At 30.8% G+C, this 26,590-nt stretch overlaps 1 protein-coding gene across 1 annotated transcript; it reads right to left on the bottom strand.

Moving 5' to 3' along the window:
• Window positions 1–11,228: 11,228 nt before the first annotated feature.
• LOC107868255 (phospholipase A1-Ibeta2, chloroplastic) lies at window positions 11,229–13,062 on the bottom strand. The gene has a single exon (XM_016714903.2). It carries the CDS (start codon window positions 12,956–12,958, stop codon window positions 11,306–11,308), a length of 1,653 nt encoding a protein of 550 aa, XP_016570389.2. The 5' UTR covers window positions 12,959–13,062; the 3' UTR covers window positions 11,229–11,305.
• Between the last annotated feature and the right edge of the window lie 13,528 nt (window positions 13,063–26,590).

The raw sequence follows: 26,590 nt of genomic DNA, 5'->3' as shown, positions 1-26,590 counted from the left end.
TTTTCTTTGGTTGCATGTTGATTTTGTATGAAATTACCGTATTTTGCCGTGATATTCAAGTTTTGTAGTTCGATTTTTGCCTTTTTTTTTCATATACTATAAGTTAGATCTTTGATTTTCTTTTTTTGTAGTTGCTACTGTTAAATCAATATAATCAATCGTATTCGAGGAACCCAATTTTGCAGAGAATCGTTCAAAGCACCGAAACGACCCCGTTACAATGAAGAAATTGAAGGAAGTTATGAGTTCTAGATCGAAGAAGTCAGATTCAAAAGCGGCAAGTAAAAAGAAGGTTGATGATTCTGGTCGACCACGCTTCCGAAGGTATTGATTATAAAGTTGATAATATAGGTTTATACAGTTTGCATATGTGTTCTATCAATTCAGTTGTGCATACATTATACATTACTTTATTTATCTGACTAATGTATGATATACCTTTTTATATACATAGAAAAGGCTGATCTTGTATTAAGTGGAATTATACATATCGAACCAATGAATTTTGCATAAGGTTACATTATAAACATATAGGTACATAATGTATGAGTTGAATATTTTTATATGTATAATATGACATTATACATTCTGGAGGTTTATATTGTAAAGTATAAGCTATAATATATAAGACATTATACATTAGTTATTTTATCCCCCTAATGTATAATACAGGTATTCTGAAATATATTTCAATATGTTATACATTGGCAATTCTGAATATCCAAACAACTATAAAGTCTTAATATTGTATAAGGTGACATTATACATTCTGACAAGCTTATAAGTCATACATATTTAAGGTGAAATTGTGTATTATGACATTATACATTACTGTAGTTTAATTTTTTAAATGTATAAATTACCCTCATACATGTCTAACCGTTGTTTAATTAGAGCCTGATTCATTTTTTTAAATGTATAAGTTACCCCCATACATGTGTAACTGTTGTGTAATTACGGTCTGATTTTATTTTTTCAGGGCATGAAATACCTACTGAACCGTCTAAGTAAATTTGATTTTTTTTTACATGTATAACGATGTTATAATTATTGAACGGACTGTTAATTCATTTTATTTTTTTTAAATCAGGGACTATGGTGTCTTTGTGTCTGCCTATGCGAAAATATTAAGTGAAAGGCAGCAAGTCCATTCATATGGGTTTGATGCTGGAACTAAACGTGCACGCTATGTTTTATTACTATGACATTACAGAGTGACAAAGGCAAAGAAGGCTACACGAATGATAATGATGATCCTCCTCAGCCAAGGGATAGTTATCTTCAAAAAGTTGATGAAAGTGCACTTGTTACTTTAGAGTAACATTTTTTTTATAATAGTCGGCATAGAAACAACTAATTCTTGATTTTGCAGTTGATGTTAAATGGTTACAATGTTACTTTTTGGATGTTAATTCACATTTTATGGATGTCCTTATTCTTATTATACATATATATCTTCTGAAAAAATGTTTTACAATTACTTATACTATATTGTAAAGTTACTAATATAATTTGACAGTTATTGAGTTTGCCTTACATTTTATTATATATAACGTATAAAATTAAATTATAAAATAATGTGTTATTGTATATCAACAAATTGAATTTTTAGCAGCAGGTAAATTATGTTATAAGTTAATAATACATTGAACAAGTGTATCATAAGTTAAAACTTATGTATTACATAACATCATACATGATGTTAAACGTTCATGACTTAATAGAAAATAAAGAAAATATTTAACGTCATACATATTTATAAACTATAACACTATATCATACATTATTAACATACTTTTAAGGTATTTTTTACATTAAATACTTTGTGAATGTATCATACATTTACACGAAAGTATAATCTATAACCATACGCATAAAACAAAATGGAAAAGACAACTTAAATTTTTACAAATTATGTTACATTAGTCTGTCATTTCTTATATTATTTAAACAAAAAATAATACATGTGGTCAGTTAAAAATCATTGTTGTCAGTGAAACACCATACATGTTAATAGAGTATAATAGTATATCATGCATTACTTATATATGAAATGTTAATGTATAACTGCGTAATACACATTAAGTTTCAACAACTATTTACTGTAATAGTTGCCAAATTACATAGTATATACACACGTACGACAGGTTGACAAAATTCAAAACCCCTTATCATGGGATGTAAGGCAATAAACAAGTATTTAAACTCGTTATCTAATACCTTGTGCATCCGAATGTGCGATTCCAGATACACTTGGTTCAACATATAAATATAACGGGGCATTTTTCGATATCCATATGCTAGACCACCTCTAAGCATCGCAATTGCCTTCTCTTTTGCGTGCCAAGCTATCATGTAGTTTATATCAACTCCGTAAATAGCCTTCATCTCTTCAATTATGTCCGCTGGCGTGTGTAGTCTCTTGTGATTAATTAATTTTGGTGTTGTAAATTCACTCACAAAATCTGTTTTCGCAACCAAATTATTCAGCACTCTATCGCTAAGACTGCAACTATGCCTCAAATCAAATCTTTTTATCAAAAATATTTTTGAATATTCATACAAGACGCCTTCAACACCCACTTGCAGTCTATGTTACGACAGTGCAGTACATAGCTACATCAAATTTTTATACCGAGTCATTATATTATACAAAAGTTCTATAAATTATAATTTCACTAAAAATAAAAAAATTGGGTCTATCACAGTTTCATTATACATTCGCTCGAATGTATAATCATATGTTATACATTCAAAATTTTATGATTAAATTCACTAGAACACAACTTTAGAACATGAACTTTTTCAAAACATTTGATAGCATATTTTTTTTTTTTGGAAATTTCAGGAAAATCCGCAGCCGTTACACCCTTCGGATATGCGCACTGGATAACTCCCCCTGTGCATAGCCTGCAAGTAACATCAGGGGGTTTTAACCGCACTAGGTAAGTCCGGTGCGACAGGCTCGACTCAAAGGCCCTACCTGGGAATCGATCCCAGTTAGCTGTGGTTAGTTTTCAATCCCCCGACTAGTGAGCCACACCACAAAGGTGCAACATCTGATAGCATATTACCATACATTAAACCATCAACAAATAAAGACAACACTTTTATATCATACCTTTGTTTGTCGAATCGTTTCGCTTGGGTATTGAAGCTATTAGCTATTGCATATCTAGCTAATGACTTCAATACAAAGTACAACTCCTGTTTGTCTATCAAGCTTGATTTTCTTATTCGATTTGTCGAAAGCAAAAATACACAGCGGAAAATTATCCAATCCAGAAAATTATTTCTTCAATTCAACGATATATTTCACTTCAATTTTTTTATGTACTTCATCAAGATTTAATTCCATGGCGATCGTAACAGTCAATTTCAAGAAAGTTATGCTTTCCGAAACAATAATTGTGTCACTTTTATAGGATTGATAACTAATTTTTGGCTCCCAAATTTTAGAATGTCGCAACAATATGGGGATATTCATAATGATTTTAGAAGAATTGAAGAACGCAATAGAAGAACAATTTTTTATTTTTTTTTCAGATCTTAAATCCACAAACAAAAATGAAATTACTGTGATGTTTAAGAAACTTTTTGAAATTTAAATTTCAGTTACTAATTTTAATCATACACTACTTAATGTTAGCTAATTATTGTCATTAATTAAGTAATTGTCAAATAATTTTTAATTTATCTTGCCTTAAATATAGGATTAACTATTTTATCATACATTTGAGATACGCACGATGGACAGCCGAATGTATGAGTGTATTTGCAAAAATCGAGAGAGAGAAAATTTGAAGGGATTTTTATGTAATTAGTTTCACTAGGTAGTGAGAGCTCAATTAAAAGACTAGTCTAATAGATGAGAGAACTCATCTAACCTATAAATCCATTAGCATTTCCCTATTTATCTAACTAGTTTAGGTATACGCATCTCGCGCGTGTATCTCACTTTATTCAGTTCAAACATTACACTAAATATCATATTTGTTTAAATAATAAAGACGAATGCAATAATTAAATTCAACATTTTTGGAGAATTTATTTAATTAAACCTAACCTTTACCAAAAAAATTATTAAACCGAGCGACATTCATCTAACACCTGTAAACTATAACAAAATAATACGATAATAGATATATCAAAATAATACAACTAAACTTAACTTTACACAAAAATATTTTCAAATCAGAGATATAAATACAATACAATTAAACCAAACATTTATCTAAAAAAATTCTCAACATCGGTTGACATTCATCTACCACCTGTAAATTCATCTACGACCTGTAAACTACAACAAAATAATATAATAGTGATCGCAAAGCTTCAATTTTGATGAAAATAATTCTTATCTGAGCAAAAAATTTGACTCTAAAGAATGACTTGAATAATATATATATATATATACACACACACACACACACACGTTGAATTCTATTATGTTGACAAAAACAGTGAAGAAGTTGAGGGTTAGAAAATTAAGCATCTACCAATCTAGACATGCAATCGAATCAAGTTAGATGAGCATCGATCATATTTTTTCAATAAGTAAATCATTTTTTTCTCTAGTTTAACGTGTATCTCAATATTTATAGAAATATTTCCTTAATAGAGTCATATTTTAGGAGTATTTTTCTAATTGATCAATACAAAGAAAAATATTAATTGATTCTCATCCCATATATTTTACGAGTCCCATATATTTTAGAAGTTTAGTTAATAAAACAAAAATAATTAAATAATAAATTGAAGAAAATAGTGAAAAAACAGTTTTATCTAAAGAAGAGTCTTTTAATGAAGGACAAAAAGTTAAAATCACTTTTCTAAGGGTCATTACACTTTTAATATATTATAGGTATAGATTATAGAAATGGGATAATTGGCACATAACAATTGCCTACGCTTGAGAACCAACGATGTTATTAGTCGCGGCTGGACCAGTTGGTCAGGGTTGACACCCCTCTTGGGTCAAGGCCACCAATCCAAATCGCGACTCCACACGTGGACTCTCAATGAAAGTACCAATGTTATAAATTCAATTTATAGACACATTATAACGTATATTGTACTTACGGAGTTGAATTACAACTAATAATTTGAACAACAAAATAATAGCGACTAATACTAAAGGAAATGTAAAAATAATAAAGGAAGAAGATAACTAGAAGGGAATGAAAAGTTTCAGACACGAGAGAGAAGATAAGAGGAACATAAGGTTGCTTTCGTAACAATTTGTATGCCTCTGAAAACCGCAACAACAACCATTGTAACTCTACTCAACCTAGATTCCAAGAAAATTGAGTATTGAGTTGTCTAACTATTGGGCCTCTTCATGGTTTAACCCCAAGCCCAACAATTTGGTCAGCCTCAACATCTATATTGTTTTGGAAAAAATTACATAGCATAGAAAACATAAATCCATAATTACCATATACGGTCAATGTATTACTATCTATAGTTATTCATAGCTAAGCTCAACTATATATAATCCCCCACCCCCTCCTTACTATAATTTGAACTCTATCTTTTTTCAAAAAGAATCATACAAATTGTTATTAATTATTTATCATGTTTCTATTGTATATTCATATATGTAGCAGTTGTATATTAATTCAATATATGTTTCAATTAATATCCATATATGTATTGGTTGTATATTAGTTCATTCGTATATGTTTCAATTGTATTTGTATGTGTATAGGTTGCATAAACACATACTTAAAAGTAATTTTAAAAACTTGATAAAACACTAATTGCTGTTCAATGCTTTTTTTAAAAAAATATTGACCAGTATATTAACCAGCAATACTTTGTATATGTCCTCAAAAGAAGTAATAATTGTAGATCTGGCATAATATTCGTCGACCACCGTGAGTGTACAAACTCATTAGGAAATACTTGAACAGACATAAAATCTTTGGTTGTACTTGTTCATGATCTTGAAAATATAGTAATTAACCACATGATTATAAGATAGATTGTCCAAACAATGAGTCTGATTGTCTGAGTTGTATTAAATATTATGCTAGGGCACGGCGATCAAATACTTTCTTCGAATTACTTTAGGCATAATACATAAATATGGCCCTAAACTTTACACCAAATTATAATTTTGACCTTAAACTTTGATAGTGCACAAATAGGACATTTAACTATTCAAAACCTGAACAAATATGACCTTCAATTTTGCAACCCCATGTGTCAGTCTCACTCGCGCCTATGTGGAAAGGTAATTCAATCACACGATGCCACGTCATTAAAAAGGCTGACTTGGAGGGAGGTCATATTTGTTCAGTTTTACGTAGTTAGTCATATTTGTGCACTGTCAAAGTTTTGTTTTTTGTGATAAAATGTTTTTTTTTTAAATTATTATTATTATTATTATTATTATTATTATTATTATTATTATTATTTCTATAGCAACAACACCTAGCAGGGATCGAACCCGCGCAATAGGCTGAAGGAAGCGCCTAAGAAGAGCAAATAACACCACTGGGCTATCTAAGTGTCTTGTTTCATGTGGTTCAACATTAATATACGTACATAAATATGCATATTCCACCTTATATATACAAGGTAATTTTTTTACCGAAGCGGTTAGGGTGAACCCCATGGAAACCACTTAGGTATGCCCCTGCGTTAATTTAATAACGTTTTAATAACGTTAATTTAATAACATTTTAATAACGTTAATTTAATATACTACTACTATCCTTAATAACGTTAATTTAATAGCGTTTTATTAAAACTATAATTTTTTTTTTTATTAGTATAGTTTCATCTTTAATTTATTATTTAAATAAATTATATTTAGATATATTATATAACTTAAATTCACCCTCTGCTTTATAATATATATATATATATATATATATGCATATCCGCATGATTTTTTTGTATGAGGCTGAGCCACCTAATTAATAAATCTTCAATATTGCTCTTCTTCCGCAATTACAAAAGAAATTAGATGCTATTTTCATCTTTGAGCCGAAAATAATGAAAAAATAATAGTGAAAACTTATTTAAAGGTCATATTTATGCAATTTTGAATAGTTAAAGGTCATATTTGTGCACTGTCAAAGTTTAGGGTCATATTTATGTATTACGCTCTTAGATTTTAAGCTGAATGCGTCCAGTTTTGCGTGTTGAACACGCGTTTTGCCACGTAGGATCGGAGGTCATATTTGTACAGTTTTAAATAGTTAAAGGTCATATTTGTGCACTGTCAAAGTTTAAGATCAAAGTTATAATTTAGTATCAAGTTTAGGGTAAATATGTATTATTTATCATTCTTACTAAAAACAAATGATGTACAATGCTTGTCATTTTAAAAAATTAAGTCATTAGCTGTTTGTTTCTATTATTAACGCTAATCATAAATATGAAGAGCTGTTAATGTAGTGCAAAAAAATAAATAAGTATTAAATTGAAAGAAATAATATATAGGGATAGTTTAATCATAAATCTAAGACTTGCTAGTTAGACCATTATATCCGGTTGTTAATTACAACAACAACAAATTCAATATGTTTCCACAAAGAGGGGTCTGGGGAGGATAAGATGTATGCAGTCCATATCGCTATCTCTGAAGAAGTAGAAATGTTATTTCTGATAGACTATATCCGTTTTTTAATTCTTTAACATAATTTTGTTATAGCCACTAAAACATTACTATACAATATACATATCACAAAGTTGCAATTAATATTTTTAAATAATAATTAGTTTCTTATATAGTGTTGGCATTAGGTATGTAGTGGAAAAATTAAAATTTTAATTTCTAATTAAATAAAAATAAAATTTTATTTGATATTTTAAAATTTTGAATTAAACTACTTAAATCTTCACATCTATTAATAAGATTTTAGACAACAAAAATCAATGTATTGCATTACAATAAATGCCTAAAATGTATTAACTTAAAAGAACATTTTCCAAGTTATATAACAAGGCATGATACACAACCTTTTTGCATACAAAAATATAAATGATTAATACATACTAATAAATAATTATATAATAATAACTATACTGACTATTTTAAGCTTAATGTGGATGCTTTGTTAAATAAACACATCGCGAGGTGTGGTATATAGAGATAATTCTCAACTCTAATGGGCAATGAGTCTCCGCTATTATATAATTTCGTTGTTGATTTTGCAGGTAGCTGCTCAAGAAATTGAAGAGTTCGATACTCCGACATAATTTTCAACATGCTAACGGTGTCGCTGATTTTTTGTGTAAGAGGAGTATCAAGTTAGAAGTGGATAATGTGAATATTTTGTTATATCCTCCAAAACAAACCAGCCAAGTGATCTAAACGGAATTTTCATGTACTAAATTAGCATCTAGAAATATTTGTAATAACTTAGTTACTTTTGGCAATATGTTCGTGTCTATAATAGCTAGTGCTTAAAATACTATGAATTTCTTTCTGTTTAACGTTTGATAATTATATATCATACATTTTGTCTTTGATATTATCGTTATCGTTCAGCTATCCATCAACATTTAAATAAATGATAGATACATATAAATTAACATTTTGGGCAACAAATTCAACATCACAATCACCTCGATCAAAGATTCTTTTATGCTAGTTATGTAGCAATAGTTTACCATTGTTATATCTATAATGCAGTACCAACAAGTCACGACTTCCTCCAGCCAATCTACATTTTGCCACGCTCCTTATCGAATGTATAATGACTCCATGCTCCAGGTCTTGTAGCATGATTATGGCCTAATTAATATGAAAATAAAAAGTGAATGTTTGAGATTTCACTATTCAATATACCGTCATAAGAATACGATCAAACTCTATTTAATCAAATCTAATAACATTATATGTTCACCAATATGGGTTGTGGTACAGTGAATGAGGCTGCTTCACCCTTAACCAGAGGTCGAGGGTTCAACCTTGCGTATGGAGAAAACTCTGTTGGGAGCGCTGCCACCTTAATGGGCCTGCAACGCGCGATCCAGATTAGTAGGGGCTCCAATGCGGGCACGGAACACTAGATGGAAAAAAAAAAACATTATTTTTTGTAAAAAAATTTTTTAGCTATGAAAAATAGTTTATTTGACTCTCTTAAAACACTTATTTTCTTTCGTAATTTGACCAAATATCTCAATTTTTTAAGATAAATATTTTTGAAGAAAAATAAACTTCGCGAAACAGACTATATATAGTATGGATGGACGGTTATCTAGAATAAATTTATAAAAGACAAGGAGAAATCCTATTTGGTTCTTTAATCTTTGAGGTGATTTTCACTTAATCATTTCTTCTTCTTCTTTTTTTTTTTTTTGTGAAAAATTTTAAACAATCACAAACACACAAACTACGTATAAAAACAACATTATATATCACCACTCTGATGAGTTTGACAATTTCTCCTATTTGGTTCTTTAATCTTTGAGGTGATTTTCACTTAATCGTTTTTATTTTTTTTTGTGAAAATTTTTAAACAATCACAAACACACAAACTACGTATAGAAACAACATTATATATCACCACTCTGATGATGAGTTTGACAATTAACTATTTTTTCTTTTAAAAAAAAGTCGAGTTTTGAGAGAAATATTAAACAATAGTACTTCATAGTGAAATAAAATGGACTGGAAGGCAGACAATCATCCGTATTACTTTATATATTTAAAAAAAGTTAAGGAAACATATAATGTTTATAATAATAAGCTATTACAACGTGGATAGTTTAGAATTTAAATCCAAAAGACAATGAGCTATGAGCAGGTTGAATATGCGTTAGGTGGTACATGTTGAAGGTGATAACAACCAATTATTTGGATCTAATAGTACTTGAATTAAGTGCACCAAAAAGTAGTTGGCATTGGTATTTATGAAGTGACAGTCAACCATATTATAATCAATTAGCTAGAGCAGCAAATGACATAATATCGAAATTGTTCAAGGAAAATTTCTTTCGATTTTATTTTATACGTGTCAACTGTCAACAACAACAACGAACACATATATTAGTGTGGATGTTCAAAGGGTAAATAATCAATTGTTGAGGGTGTAAAGTATAAAAATTAGAATATGTTTCAAAATTATTCTCAAATCTTCAGGTAAAGATCAAAGTTTGAAGTGTTTTTGGTGGAGGATCTTGAAGTAACAATAAAATTATCTTCATAATGAGATCTATGAGTTACACATTTGGATCGTGAAAAACAAACGCTAATACTTATTTTAAATAGATTATCGATTACACACCTCTTTAGCTGTGGCCTTTTTCGGAATTCTACGTGAACCCGATATACTGTATGTGTGCATTGAGCTGCCCATGGTAGGAGGAGGCATGGTCCATGTCTGGTGTCTTCTTGATTTCATTTTTTAAATGGAGTAATGTAAACAAATTTGCAAGTAGTGTAACTCTTCAAATTTTTAAATCTTTTGTGATGCATTCCTATCAAAGGATTTTAACCAATAATGTAATATTAGTATATGTTTATATTCCCCCATCATTAATATAGAATTGTTCAAATCAAATTACTAGTAATATTTTATGACTCGATCTCAGGTAAAACAATGCCGTGTAATGAGTCAGAAAAAAGTCTATTATATTTTATCGTCCCCAAAAATGTTCAGTGGTTCCACTCGTTTTTCAATAATACTCCATTATTATGTGCTCCATTCCATATAATACATTCTTGTTGTGAAGCTTTTTTTCGAATCCTATATACAATGAGAGCTTTTAGTGTATCGAATTTTTTTTAATTTTTTTTTAAATGTGTTATTTTTTCTCTTTGCGAAGTGGGCAAAATAACTATTGAATCTCTTCTCTAGCGTGTTTGGACATAAATTTTAGATTACATTTTTAAAATTTGTCTCTAAATATTTATATGATCATGAAATTTGATCAAGTTTTAAATATTTAGCTTCAAAATATTCTCAAGCTAGTTTTAAATTTGGGAGTACGTAATTTTACTTTCACTCACAAAACTTTAAATTTTTTCCAAGTAAAATGTTTGTTTCAAGTTTCAAAATTTAAATTCAAAGACTCAAATTTTCAAGTTTGAAGTTTCAAGTTTCAACTTCAAAATCATTGGCTAGACGGTTTCTTGCGGTCTAAAATTTTTATTCTTCTTGCTTTATACCCTTTCTCATAGCACCATGAGTGGAAATTTTCGAACTTTAGAACTTTCATGTTATTTGATCCCAAGAAAAAAAGAAGATGAATAAGGAAAAATGAAATTACAAACAGAAAACATATACTTCTCATAACTTCTTAAATTTGTACAAGAAGCATACATATCCTTATCCTATTAAACTCAAGATGAAGGACTAGGCAATACACTAGGACTAGGCAAACAACTAGGCCTAGGAAAACTAAATTCTCTATTAAGATTGAGACTACTCAAATCTTTACCCTTACTAGTGTATAATTTCTTGATATTAGCACTTTGTTCATTTAACAACTTAGCAAGGCTCCTCTTGGCATTTGGTCTAAATGATTCATTTGATCCCAAATATCCATCCACCAAATGCAAATATGCTTCCAAATCATGACAACATGCAACATCTGCATCAGGCTTCAAAAATGGAGACTTTGTTGTGTCAACTCTCAATTCTGTGCCAACATGTGAATAAGCCCACGGCATGCTGTTGTCGAGCAAGTTCAACACCCCCGATGCTCCGGTTTCCCTTAATTTTTTGTCGATTGCTTCGCTTACAAACATGCCTGGAACTTTAGTGATCACGTCTTGCTTGTTCACTATACGAAGGACCTTAACGTTCTTGGATTCTATGCGATTCGCGAAACCTTTGTTGCCTACTCGAGGACCACCAAAGGAAAAAACTGCGACTGGTGGAGCATCTTGTGTGCATGTACTTATGTCATCTGCTACTAATAAGGCTAATGCAGCACCAAGACTATGTCCTGTTACTGTGATACTTAGTGACTCCCCTTTGTACGTTTCAGTAAGTCTCCTCACTTCATTCACAACAGATTCAGCTAGGCTTGGGATTTTAGCACCACCTGTTTTGTACAAGCTTAAAAATCCACATTCTACTTTTGGTTGTCCTTCAGTAGACTCATTTTCCCCTGGCATTTGAACAAGCAGGTCACGTAGATTTTCCCCCCACTCTAGACACGTGGCGGTCCCACGCAACGCGATGACAATATCCCTCCTCCCCATACGTTGGATCTCGGCTTTATCGTCGCACACCGCGACGTACCCGATCCAACTAGACCTCTGGGTCATCCACCCGAGGTCGGGCGCCACGTCATCCACCCACTTCGGCAGACCAATGGATGACGTGGCGTAAAGGCTCTTGGTCACCTTGTATGACCTGTCAGGCAACGACACGTTCCTCGCCACGCCAGGGTTCTCGTCTGCTGACGTGGCGGGGTCGGAGTGGAAACAATGGTAAGCCGCCTGAATAAACTCCCCGTACCGGACTAACTCTCGCCGGAGATTCTCATCCAATGGATCAAGTAGTCCCAGCCAGTCTTTACAACCATGGTACTCTTTCCACCTAGTACCAAGGTTGTTCCTAGGTGAATATTCCATGGACTTTGATGACAACATCCTATGTAGCCTTATCAAATGTCTAGGTGACATTTCTTCAGCTGCTTTCATTTCAGGCCAAATTCTAGACAAATTTAGCCCTTCAAGCAAGTTCCTTCCCCTGTTCTCCTCTGTTTTCCTATGTCTTCCCCTGTTTTCCTCTGTTTTTACTGGCTCTGGCTTTGATTCCTTTTGCAAAAGCTTTTCAAGATTTGCAAGATGCTTCTTTGTTATCTCTGTTGGTGTTGGTGCTACTGGTGGTGGTGATATTGTCTTTAAGCTTTGAGCGTTTACAGTAGAAGTAGTTCTAGTTATTGGATTCAATGGTGATGAATAACCATTGCATTTGAAACTTGCTCGACGTGTCTGAAAAAAATGGACACCGGTCGCCGGAAGTGTTGCTGCTACCTGCATGATTGGAGGGTGGTGGTGATGGAGAAATTTGTATTATTTAGAGAGAGAGAGAGAGAGAGAAAGTCAATGAGTTAATGGTGAAGTTGTTAGTTTGGAACTATGATATGGTGTTAAGGGGGTTTGTTAAGGTATATATAGAGGAAAATATTTCAAGAAATGGGATTCGAGGGGTATATTTTGGTTATATTTACGGAAATACCATATAGAAATTAATGGATATGTGGCGAAGGGTGAGGGTATTTGTGTAAAATGATAACTAATTGACTGCTCTAATTAGGAGCTTGAATTTAATGTCTGAAAAGTCTGCTTACACGGTCACGTAAGTGATTAGACTAAAATACCCTTTCAGGTTTTACCAGTTTGTTTGTTTTTGACATTTAAATGTCAAATTTACCCTTCATGGTTGACTAGTGACTAAAAATTATTTATGGACTTCTCTTGTTCACACTTTATTAAAAATACATTAGATTTTCCAGGTTCCACCATGCTAATGGTTAGTATATGAAAATAAATAATACTAGGTTGAGAATTTTGTTTTCTGTTTCATAAATGCATTTACATTTCTTTTAAATAAATAAATATGGTTACCTGCTGAAAAAGAAACATATCACATCAAAATAAATGCCTTCAACATAAAAAAAAAAAAAAAAATTTCGTATAATTAACCAAATTTATTTGATACTTCGAAGAAAACAAAGGCCGGTGTTCATGACCTTTATTTTATTTTAATTTTTTCAGTTTTATGTTCTAAATTTTGAGTTTGTGACTAGTAAGAAGAGAAAAAGATATTTTAATTAACTCTTAATGGCTCTAGTATCAATTGTCCACCTCTTTGTTAGTTTGTTAATTATGCCTTCTCTATATGTCATGGAAAATTCACCAAGCCAAAGAGGAAATATAAGAATTCAAAGCAATTTCAGTTTCTCCAACAAAAAATGAAGATTTTTCTTTGTAATTTTCAGATACTGTGCATTGACTATTGCAGAGGCGGAGCTAGAGTTTAGATTCTTTATCAAAATGTTTGTATTAGGATACATTGTCTACATACACCTTTTAGGGTGTGTCCCTTCCTTCGATGCAGTATTAAGAGAATGATTAGAATTCCGAACTCATACGTTTGAAATCTTGCTCTACCTATGTTGACGAATGTCATATATGTTGTCTTAGTTTTAGTTTTGTGCATGTCAAAGTCATAGTTCAATAGGATAAACATTGTGATGGTCAGGGGGAAACAAATTCTTCAGGGAGTTGATGAAGTAAAACGTTTGAATCTTGAAAAATCTTTATTTACCAGTACAAGTTATTATAGTAATAAAATTTCAAAATATGATTCAAGTCAACTAATTTAGTGTATGACTACAAATTTGGCAACAAAGTACTGCATGCATGGTTTAATTTCCTTTTATAGGTTACGTCTCTCTTTCTATTTTTTCCTTTCATTAAGCTTTTCTTTTTAAGTCCATTTTGCTCAAAACTTTATAATATAATGTTGCTTCCTATGAGCTTCGATTCGATATAAAAAGATGGTCTTATATTTTGAAAGTTATACATATTTCTTTGAAACTCTTGATGATTGAGTCTACGCTGCTAATTAGATGGCTTCTCTAAAATTGACATGTGTTAAACATATATAGGTTGGCGTGGCGGTATGAAATATTTTTATACTATCAATGCATATATCTAACAAGTTATTGCATGCAAATGGTATACCATAATTTCGAGTTTATGTAACACTTTCTATGAACAAAATTACAAGTACGTATATATATTTTAGTGACTTCATTGTTTAAAGTACTTATATTATTTTAGACGATTACTATATACAAGTTAAATTCAGGAAAATGTGTTCTTCGTTCTTCATCTTTTGTAGTAAAAACGTGCATTTTATCTAACAAATATATGTACTGCAAGTTGCTCATAATTTAATTAACTTAACACGACATGAGCTTGATGATGCTTATATATATCGATTCCTAGATGGGTTCTTCGTCTATCATTGAAATTTCTAGTTGTATTAAAGATTATATTTGTAAGGTTTAGGAGTCTTAAAAAATTATAGGCTTGTTCCATGCATGTAGTTTAAGTTATATAATACGAACACTGGCCAGTAAGGAAAGTAGCTACTCCAGTCGATCTAACCGCAGAGGATCCAACTTCGTTAGCGTAAAAGAATTTTAACACATGTGATGGTCAGGGGGGAACAAATCCTTGAGGAAAGTAGATGAAGTAAAACATTTGAAACTTGAAAAATCCTTATTAATTCCCACTTACCAGTACAAGTTATAGGAATAAAATTTCAAAATATGATTCAAGTCTACTACTTTATGTATGGCTGCAAATTTAGGCAAGAATAAAGTATTACATACATGATTTAATTTCCTTTTCAAAGGTTACGTCCGTCTTTCTATTTTTTGCCTTTCATTAAGATTTTCTTTTTGTTAACTCTATATTTTGTTCAAACTTTATAATATAATGTTGCTTCCAATGAGCTTCGATATAAAAAAGAGGGTCTTATATTTTGAAAGTTGTATATTTCTCGTCCAATTACACTTTATTTATCTACGTACTTATAATTTGAAACTCTTGATGATAAGTCTATAGGTTGTTTCTCTATAAAATGGACATGTGCTGATTAAAACATATATATATACGTGGTGCAAAGAACTTTTACATCGTCAATGTATTCTAACCAATTGTTGCAAGTAACATACCTTATGAAAGAAAAAAACCAATAATGAGTATATATTTTAGTGCCTTGATAGTTTAAAGTACTATTCTAAACTGTTAATGTATAAAAGTTACTAAATTCAATGAAAATACTCATCATTCTCTCCTTCTTAGTAAAAATGTGCATTTTATCTAACAAGCATGAACTCATGGCTCATGCACACATGCTTTAACAAAATAACATTGCAAGTTTTTAATTTGGAGTCTATCATTGAAATACATTTCTTGTTACATTAACGATAATATTGCAAGTTTTGGGAGTCTTACTATTATAGGCATGTCGCGTATATACAGTAAAGTTACATATATATATACATTATTAGTGCAAGAAATTTTCTACGCTATTAGGTTATCCAAAGAAGATCTACAAATAAACCTTCTTAAAATGTACTAACATTTATTATAATATTGAAATTAAATAAAGTTACCTAGCTACTACAATCGCTAAATGTAAAAATACCTAACATTGATGATATATATAACTTGTTGGTGGACCTTGTATAGTGTAGCTAAGCCAACTCGGATGGAAGTTAATACTAATTTTTTTGAAGTTTATTAATTCTTTTTACATATGAAAAGTATACTATTTGCATTTCTTTCACGTTTTTACTTTTGTCAATAATACATACCACACAAATAAAAAAAAATCTTTATGTAGGGTTTCCATCAATATATGTCCTTGCCAAAGCACTATAGAATTGAATGGTTTAGTGGGCAATATCTTTTGGTTCAAGCAAGTGCTCGAAGAAACCCTTCATAATCATAATCATTTTTATGGAGAAAGTGAAAAGAGCCTTTTTAATGTTCACTTAAATTGCCCCCAAACAACATACTATTTATATTCCTTTAAAAGATTCCCACTAGCAAGCACTTTTTTTTTTGTGCCATCATCGTGTCTTTTTCACTAAATAAGGAAAAGATTGCACGCAAATGAACACTTCAAGAGTTTGAGGTTGACTCTTTTAATTATTTCTTTAAATTTTTTACTGTACATTTTTTCACTTTGGTTTGGGTTGGAGATGTAGTGGAGAGGTTGAGTAAATGTCCATCACTTTAGTTTTATAATTTATAAAAGCAACACTTTTATTTCACGTGGTAAAGTTTTATAAAAGTTTAATCTATATAAAACTTTATGGAGTGTTACTCACCCCAATCTCACATCGGCGGGATTTACATTTATTACTTTTTTATATGATATTAGACAATTCAATTCTTACCCGTTGAGCTCTTTTTTGTGGTTCAATTAGGCACAAAATTTATTTTTCAAATATGATATCGGTCTTGGATTGAGTCTCACTACCGCTACTCATTATTATCAAAAGTTATTTATTATTTTCTCTTTAAAAGTTTATTATCTTTATTATCTTGATCAGTGAAGTATTGATTAACGAAGATGTTTAAGGGGTGATAAAAAGTAATTTAGACAACATTATTGTGGTTAAGACATATATCTTTCTTATGAAGAATACAAAAATTTAAAACATATTGCATAGTAGAGTGGTGATATTATTAAATGCAAAATTATCGTGCATGAAAGTTGGAGGAACGAATTTATTGTTCATCGAGTTTTAAATCATACGCTAATAATCTTCGAGAATTGTCTAGTTTAATACGCGCAAGAAGTGACCCTTTTTGGAGGTTATTGCTCAATACAATAATGCAAATTTATTTAATGGTTTTGGGATGGAAGCTTTTAGTTGAAGCAAGTGTCCAAGTGATATGTATTAATGCTTAATATTATTAGTATATTATTATTGCAAACTGCAATAAAATATAGTATAATTAGAGTTTGGATCTAAGCCAAGAAGAAAAAGTTTTTAGGCTCTTGTGAAAATGGGGCAGATATTTAGGATCTTGTCTTTGGAGGTGACATCCTTAAGATTTAGGATAAGATTTTACCATCATTTTAAATTTTCTAAGTAAGGAAAAAAAATGCAGGAAAAACTTTTGCGATAAAGTTATCTTCGTGGAATATAATTTAATTATAGGTCGTGAAATTAAATAAATAACTAATATTTGTGTTAGGGTACACTATATACATCATACATTATTCTTGGATGCGGCCTTTCTCAAATTACGTGTGTATGCATTATATTTTGTGCATTGCATTTTCTTTTACTAAAATTAAAGAAAAATAAGTAATCATAAAGAGTTTTTTCATTTTCCCTCTCCTTTGGCTTAAAATGATACTAGAATTTATGACAAATGGATTATGAAAGTTAAGCATGAATGAATATTGTTAAGCCATGGAAAGTGAAAATAATAAAATTTTGTGGGGCAAGAGGGGACAAGAGGATACTGGATGTAAAGTGTCCATTAACTTTGTGTAAATTAATAGTGGAGCAATTTTCGTGGAGATAAATGATGAAACATATGACATATATGTATAATCATAACATAATCTTGTCACCTCATCCACTAAATAAACACTTGTTGGAGATTTTTCATTACTTTAACCCTTTAAGTGCCAACAGAAAAGAAAAAAATAAAAACAAAATGAACTCAACCATTATATATATATATATATATATAGGTTTTTCACTCACGACTATATATTTATATTGTAAGTACAATTAATTTAAACTTATGTCATCATAAAACTCGTTAAAAAAAGCATTTTCTATATAAAAAAGGTTAATATATAATTTTATATATATATATATATATATATTCAAAACTGGAATTTAAAATGTTAAAAGGGACCTAAGAATCATTTTATTTCTACGGTACACGATCATTTTATTTATAGTTGGCTTTCAAAACGTGGAAAACTTCTAAACTTCACTTGGATGGGACAGTATTATTGTTCTTTTGAGGCTTTCTCGCAGTAAAGTGCTTAGAATAATAAATTTAAATTATATGTATGGATTTTATATAATAATCACATGCATTGTATAGTAAATATTTCTAATATTCAGACTATCTTATAAGATAATATAAGAAGGTAAATATGTAAAAAGCTTATATTATCATTCCTGTGAACAGAATTTAAACTCAAAATTTATTTGAGCTATAATTTCTTATATTTTTCATCTTTAAAAGCGCAACAATTTTATACTATATAATTAATTAGAGAAGAAAAACTAATATATATACCTAACTTGCCTCTTCAAATAATTGAAATGACGTAAAGTAAAAGATGTATAGTGCATATATGAGTATATGACACACACGTCATAGGATAATGCGGCACAAATCCAAAAATGGTGGAAGCTCAATTGAAAAATATACTATCATGATTTTCCATTATTCATTGTAGAGAAAACATAATGATAACAACTTCACCAACAAGAAAATTGAAGAGGCTAGAAGGGTCAATTTACACAACAACTAATTATTTACTTCTAAATTTTCCATCTCCGTTTCGATGCATGTAATTTGTCTTTATTTGTTAACTACTTCTAATAAACTATATAATAACACACAAACTCTTGTCTCACATATCATATCATTTCTATCTGCTTCTCATAATATATTTTTTTTTAAATAGTAGTAGTTATATGTCATGCGTACTTTAGCGTTATTAGAATGGAGAAGTACACATGGTACATTAATAAATTCAGGAAAAAAAAACCACGTACAAAACGACAATATTTGAGTTAAATTGTAGAGTACATTTTTTGGGTGCAAAATATAATTATATTATGGCCATGCAATATTTATGATCAACACTAGCTAGCGCTGTCACACGGCGGAGACAAACATTATAATAAAATTATGTATATTATTTGACACGGTAGAGACACAACATTATAATAAATATTATTTTAGTAACATTTACATTGAAAACGTTTACGTGTAAAAGAGACGGGATAGTCAATGAATATCACTTACACAGTTCAGCAAAATTAGGCCTTAAAATTAAAATTAGAATAATTAAAAGCCAATAAAAATAGACCACCGGCTTATTTATTTATTTATTTAATTGCTTCATTTTAAATTGATTGAGATATTTTGATTTGACGTAGAGTTTAAAAAAATAACAAATACTTTGAATCTCGTAGTCTTAAATTAAAAATATGTCAAATGTACCAAATTGTCCTTTGTATCTTGTGGTATTAAAAATGTTATGTGGAAAGTTGAAAGTAACGAGCTGCTAAAAAGCGAAAGGATCGTTCTTTCTGAATCAGATTAAAAAGAATTAAAAGTTAATCAAATAAATTAAAACGAAAGAAATATTATTTTCTTAATATAATTCGGGACGCGTCTGCTTTATGTGTCATGCAAAATCCCTCTGGTTTAAGGATATATTATTAAATAAAGTAAATACAATAAAATATGAAGGAAAATTCAGCTTGTGTCCTACATGTATAAATTTTTACAGATAATGACACATATAGGAGGCAAAATTGGAAAGATTGTGTATAAAATTTGGGGTTTGGTAACACTAAGAGCCGCAAAGTTGACTTATTTATAATTCATATACTATACTATACTATATTTTAATTAGCTAGATTATTGTTTATTTTGATTCAAAGACACTCTTCTCACCTTTAACTAAAAAACGAGTGAGTACTGCCATGTGATTACTTTAGGCCAATTAATTATGCCTTTTAATTATTTTATAATCATATTTGAAAGAAATGAGATTGGTTACGATAAGAATAATTTACAATTAAGATAATTAAAGCTCTTAATTGTCGAGATTTATGATCTGCATTTAAATAATACAGGGTGATGTTTGTAACTTTTTTGTTTGCCACTTTAGGTTGTTTTCCATTATCAGCTCATTAGTTAGTCATTGAGAAATTGGAATGACATAAAAATATTCTTTTGGATGAAAATCATTTTTTCTTCCAACTTAATTTGTATTACAATCAAACTTAATAAAGCTTTAAGCCTACTCCATTCATTTTAATTTGTTTGTTTTATTCTTTTAGATTTCATACCACGAAATATGTATAAGTTTTCCTCGTTTATGTTTTTGACTTGCCAATATATTGTTCGACACATCTATACATCATAAAAAGGGCCGTGCTACAACTATGAACAATATACATTATCACACCCCTATTTTTATCATATCCGACCCCGCTAGGGAAGTTGGTTTTATAGAAAATGAGTTTTTTCAATTAAAGTGACGTTATGAAAAGGGATTATTTATTTTACAGAGTAACCACTTGGAATTGAGTTTGAGTGTTATAGTCACCTTATTGAATCCCGATTCAAAAGGAAATGACTCTTAATTTTTGGTTTGCGAACTAGAAATCCAGATAAGGAATTCTATTGACCGAGGGGAAGGTGTTAGGCACCCCTCGAGTCCCGTGGTTCTAGCACGGTCGCTTTAATGACTTACGTCTGGCTTAAATTAATCTTTTAGATATATAAAATTTGTTGACCCTAAAAATGCTCGCATCCCGCTTTTATTTATTTTTGAATATATTTAGAACTGTATTGATGCGTGGCTTGCCGATAGTAGTACTTTTCGGCCTTACCACGAGTTTTGATGTATATATCTTACGCCATTGAGGCATTTATGAGTCGTCTCATTTTTTCAAGTCTAGATAAGCACCTAACAAGTTTAGAATCTACCCAACCCAATTCAATCCACTTCAAATGGTATATTAAATTTTATTATAACGAATGGTCGGTAGCAGGGCTTTCCAACTTCATCGTTAATTAAAATAAACCCAAAACTAACTAAACTACAATTATACATAACCATTTGGTATCTCTCTGGATATAAAACTAAAGGAGCCTATAAATTTAAACTCTAAGATCCTAACTAATTAACATGACACTAATATATCCTTATAAATGCTAATAGAAATTACAAAAAAAAAAAAGAATCTTGAGCTAGACATAATTACGTAGAAAGAAAATTAATTAAAAGGATACATAACTAGTACGTAACATTGCTACCAAACTATCATTAGAGGATAATTTTGTTAAAATACGCAAGCAACTAATTAGTCAATTTGAACTTAAACCAAACAGACACACATACACTAAGAAGATGGGAAAAGACCTAACTAACGGGACATCCACTCACGTATACAATGAAATCAAATTAAAATAAAGAAAAATTAATGACACTTTGAAGAATTATGTAATATGATGGAATGCAGTTCATTGATATTTAAGTTGCCACTTTTTTTAAAAAAGAAAATAGATGGAAATGCTTAATCCATAAATTTATTCTAATACCAGTCGATCACTATTTGATGATTCTTTTCAATTGTTTTCTGGTCAATTAATAATGGTTACAAAGAACCATGAAAGAAGCAATGATTTTAATATTATTAGGATAACCATTGGCGTGCATAATGCCAAACTAATGATAGATAATCATAAGGTAATAATGATGGTAGCCAATATTATTTCTTAGGTAACAAATAATATACAGATTCTATTCAATTTTTAATCTTTTCACGTGTGTCTACTTGCAGCAATAATAAATTGTTTGAATTCTCCATTAGCATAGGTTGGGTATCTGTATTACCAACGTAATTTAAAATAAGCCGAGCAGCAACTCTAGACATATACATATCCACAATTTTGATAAATTGACCAACATGAAATCACGTAAGCCATTTCATTCATGCTTTAATTCACGACAACATTGATAAAATAAACTAAAACTTTAATTCACGTCGTCTCCAGTAACTCGAACGAAACCCGAACTTGAACTCAAGTCAAGTCGCCATTCTTTTTCCTTTAGTTTTTCTTAAACTAAAACACTGATTTTCTCTTGTTTTTCTTATCTTTCCTTTCTGTTTCTTTTTCTCTAATCCCTTTTTCTTTTGCTTTATTTTTTTTTCTTCTCCTTGTTGTCTTCTCTTTTTCTTAATGTTTTTCTTGTTTTACCCGTGTAATCCCCTTCCTTGTTATGTGCTTGTGTTTATATAGTGCATATGTAGGAGTTGTGTCGTGTGGAGTAGAGGGAAAAAAAATGGGATAATGGGGTGTGAGTTGTGTTATGTAATGGAGGTAATGGGTAGTGGAGGTAATGGGTGATGGAGTTGTTTTCATTTTTTTTTTAATATTTTAAATAAAAATAAAAATGATAAAATCTATTTAAAATTAATAAAAATATAAATAAGTTAAATAGCTAGCCTTAGAAATATGATTAAAAACTATTTATATCACTAGATTCTTTATTAAAAGTTAAAATAACAAAAAAATATAATTTTTGTTATTTTTTAAAATAAATAAATAAATAAGTAATAAAATAAAAGCTTATTAAAATGTGACTCTATTTTTTGTAGTTTTCAAAACTTTTAACAAACCTTGTAAAATAAGATATAAACCTAAAATATTTAATTTAGCCCTAAAAATAAAAAAATAAATAAATTGAGCACTGAAATGATATAAAAATGTTAGGTTTGGTAAAAAATTAGGTGTTTACAGAATGTCCCTCTTTGCTTGAAAATATGGAGAATTTTCAAGCAAATAAGTAAACATGACTAATTTTTTGCTCAACCATTTATTCAGAAATAGAAAAAATAAATATTGGGAAAGAGGTTTGACCGAGCCCTTGCTTTGAGCAGCCTACATTCTCGGGTTATGAGAGAATCAGGTCACGTGTAGTTCAAATAGATGTTGAAATGAATGGATGAGTTAGAGAGTCGAGTTGAGGTCCCGTTGAGTTTCGGTTCGTTGCTCCTTTTATTACATCAAAAATAAAACTAGAAATAAAGGTACAAGATCCTATCTATTCTATTTGTCTTGATTCTCTTGCTTCAGATCTTCTTCTTGGATCTTCAGTTATTGCCTCACCTTCTTCTGGTGGGTACTTTGATCTCAAAATTTGATCTTGAAGTTAGGATTTGAGACTTGAACTTGAAACTTGGATTGAGTCATTGACACTCTACCAAAGAACAGTTCATAGAATACTTTGGATGCTTGCTCTCCTGATCAGAAGCTAAAAAGATGTCTCTTGAGATGTTGGGCCGCTACAGATGCAGAGCCGACTCTAACTATCTTCAACCTGATCATTCTTCTATATTTTGACCGGAGATGAAATTCCATTCTCGGCATCAAACCTGTGCTTTGCAGAAAAACATGCAAGCCATCAAAGAAAACAAAGTAGAATGAACAAAATTTTCTGCCCCAATTTGCACTAGAAAATTTTTGTGAGTTATTAGAAAAACTATAAACAAATTTAAAAATAAATAAAAATGACAAAAATCTAGGCTAGGTACGCAATAAAATAAGAATCCTATTCTCAATAATGCAACCAAAGGAAGTTATGCCTTATGAATGCATGAAAAAGAGTTAGGATATTTGCTCCTTAAAATGCAACTAGGGATTGTCATACCCTATGAAGACATAAAGAAGAAAAAATAGGAAGGTTTATTTCATAAAATGTCAACTAGGGGATGACGCCCTATAAAGACGAAATAAAATGTCAACTAGGGGATGACGCCCTATGAAGATGAATAAGATGTCAACTAGGGGATGACGCCCTATGTAGACGAAATAAAATGTCAACTAGGGGATAACGCCCTATGAAGACAAAATAAGATGTTAACTAGGGGATGACGCCCTATATAGACGAATAACATGTCAACTAGGGGATGGCGCCCTATGAAGACGAGATAAGATGTCAACTAGGAGATGGCGCCCTATGAAGATGAAATAAAACGTCAACTAGGGGATGACGCCCTATGAAGACGAATAAGATATCAACTCTGAGATGACGCCCTATGAATATGAAATAAAATGTCAACTAGGGGATGACGCCCTAGGGGATGACGCCCTATGAAGATGAAATAAGATAAATTAGAAAATGGTGTTTCCTACAATGTCAACTAGGGGATGGCGCTCTATGAAGACAAAATAAAATGTCAACTAGGGGATGACGCCCTATGAAGACGAATAAGATGTCAACTAGGGGATGGCGCCCTATGAAGACGAAATAAAATGTCAACTAGAGGATGTCGCCCTATGAAGACGAATACGATGTCAACCAGGGGATGACGCCCTATGAAGAAAAATAAGAAAATTAGGGAGTTTTTTCCCTAAAGAGTACTCAGGAGATGTTTTACCTATTGAGGTAAGTGAGATTTTTTATTTTTAAATAAAAATATGCCCCAGTTTTGGATGCGAGGAAATTTGAATTCTTTAAAAAAAAATGCCCCAGCGTTATACCTTTCAGGAATGTAAAAACTTTTATTCAGCGAGACCGAACCCTATCATAGGATTGCCTACGAATCTTGCGTAGCAAGAATCAGGTCTAACGTAGTTCACAAGAACATAATATTTTTTATTTCATCATTTTTTTGGGGAAGTATGTGCTTTGTAAATATCTAGGGAATGAAAGAATGAATAATTCATTTCTTGATTTCAATTGGTACCAACAATTAGCATTATGGTCGAATTATCTCTAATTACTTTCAAGCAAAAATCAAGATCAACTTAGAAGTGATCCCTATAGTTTCAAATGGTACCTCGAATATACTTAATTTTCGACAAGATATTTTTATCTTGCTTCAGTTAAGTGTTTAAAATTCTTCTTATCCTCAAGTTTCAAGTGTCCTTACCACAACTAAAGTCCTAATTTACTCATAATAAAAGAGTTCAGATTTGAGGGCATTCAAGAATCACTCATACTCAGAAAGATATTCAACGTATCAATGAGATAATATAAGCTTGACAATCATGTAAGTATTCACTAATGTGAGAACACTCAAAATGAAATCGTGTAGGACTTGTCATTGGTTGATATTGTAGGCTTAGGGGTAGGTAGGATGATATTTAGAAGTAAAGTGACTAATTCCTCAATGAGCACTGCACTGTTTTCGGGTTTTTGCTATTTGTTGCGGTTAGACGCTCGATTTTCTTTGTTGTGCTTTTTTGCCCCTTGTTTTATGGTTGTTTTGATTTTGTTTGAACCTTGTGCTGGAGTTTCTCCTCTTTTATTTTTGATAAATGTATTTTCTTAATCTTTTTTTTATGATGATGAGGACTCTCCATCTTTGTTGGAGGTTTTTTTTCATCTTTTTTTTTAATGGGGTTTTGCTCTTTCTTCTTTGAAGCCGTCTTTTGTTTTTGTTCTCCTAGGCTATACATTTTTTGCCTCTGGTGCCTTTGATCTTAAATATTCATTTGCAACTTTTACTTATTTAGTGCGCTCAATGAAGTAGGCCAAAAGAGGGATAGTGCATATAAGCACTCGAAAGGTATAGGCTCAGATGTGGTTATCCAAAGAAAATGTTTAAGGCTCAAAGGGGAAAGTGCTAGGAATTAATGTCATTCGATGGGTTTTGGAATGCACAATCGGATCAAAGAAGGCCTACAATCCTTTCCCAAACCAAGTGTATCTCAAAATTTCACCTCAACAAACATTCAAGCCAAGTTCTAGATCAATAGAGTGATGCCTTTGAATTTTCAATCTAAAGCTCACCAATCAATGCACATGAAACAGTGAGGTAAGATTTATTTTAAACTTGACTTAGAACAAGAAAAATGTGCAAGTGAACTTTAGTATAATTAGAGGCATCAAAAGAATCTATAGTTCACAATCAAGTTGGTCCACTCTATCGTATCTCATAATACACTTAAATTTTTTTCAATTCATATTTTTAAGTATGTTGGTACCAATTATTAGGTCAAGATTTATTTTTTTAGATGAGACCGAACTCAAAAGAAGAGTTGCCTACGTATCTTATTGAAACAAGAATCAGGTCAAACATAGTTCAGGAAGCTTAAAAGATGAAGCAAGAACTTTTTTTTTTTTGAATTTTGAATTAGGAAAAACTTTTTTTTTCTTTTCTATTTTTGTTTTTGAAATCTTAATAAACACCTTTTTTTCACTTTATATAAGTATTTCTTTTAGAAGAAGACTAACGCCCTTTATTTTTTAAAAAAATTTAATGAGGATCCCCGAACCTAAGAAATGTTGCCTACGTATCTCACTGAAATGAGAATCAAATGTGCATAGTTCGTGAAGCAGGAGATGTG

The sequence above is a fragment of the Capsicum annuum genome, chromosome 1 (genome assembly GCF_002878395.1).
Source record: "Capsicum annuum cultivar UCD-10X-F1 chromosome 1, UCD10Xv1.1, whole genome shotgun sequence".
Taxonomy (NCBI): domain Eukaryota; kingdom Viridiplantae; phylum Streptophyta; class Magnoliopsida; order Solanales; family Solanaceae; genus Capsicum; species Capsicum annuum.
This window is presented reverse-complemented; position numbering and strand designations above follow the sequence as displayed.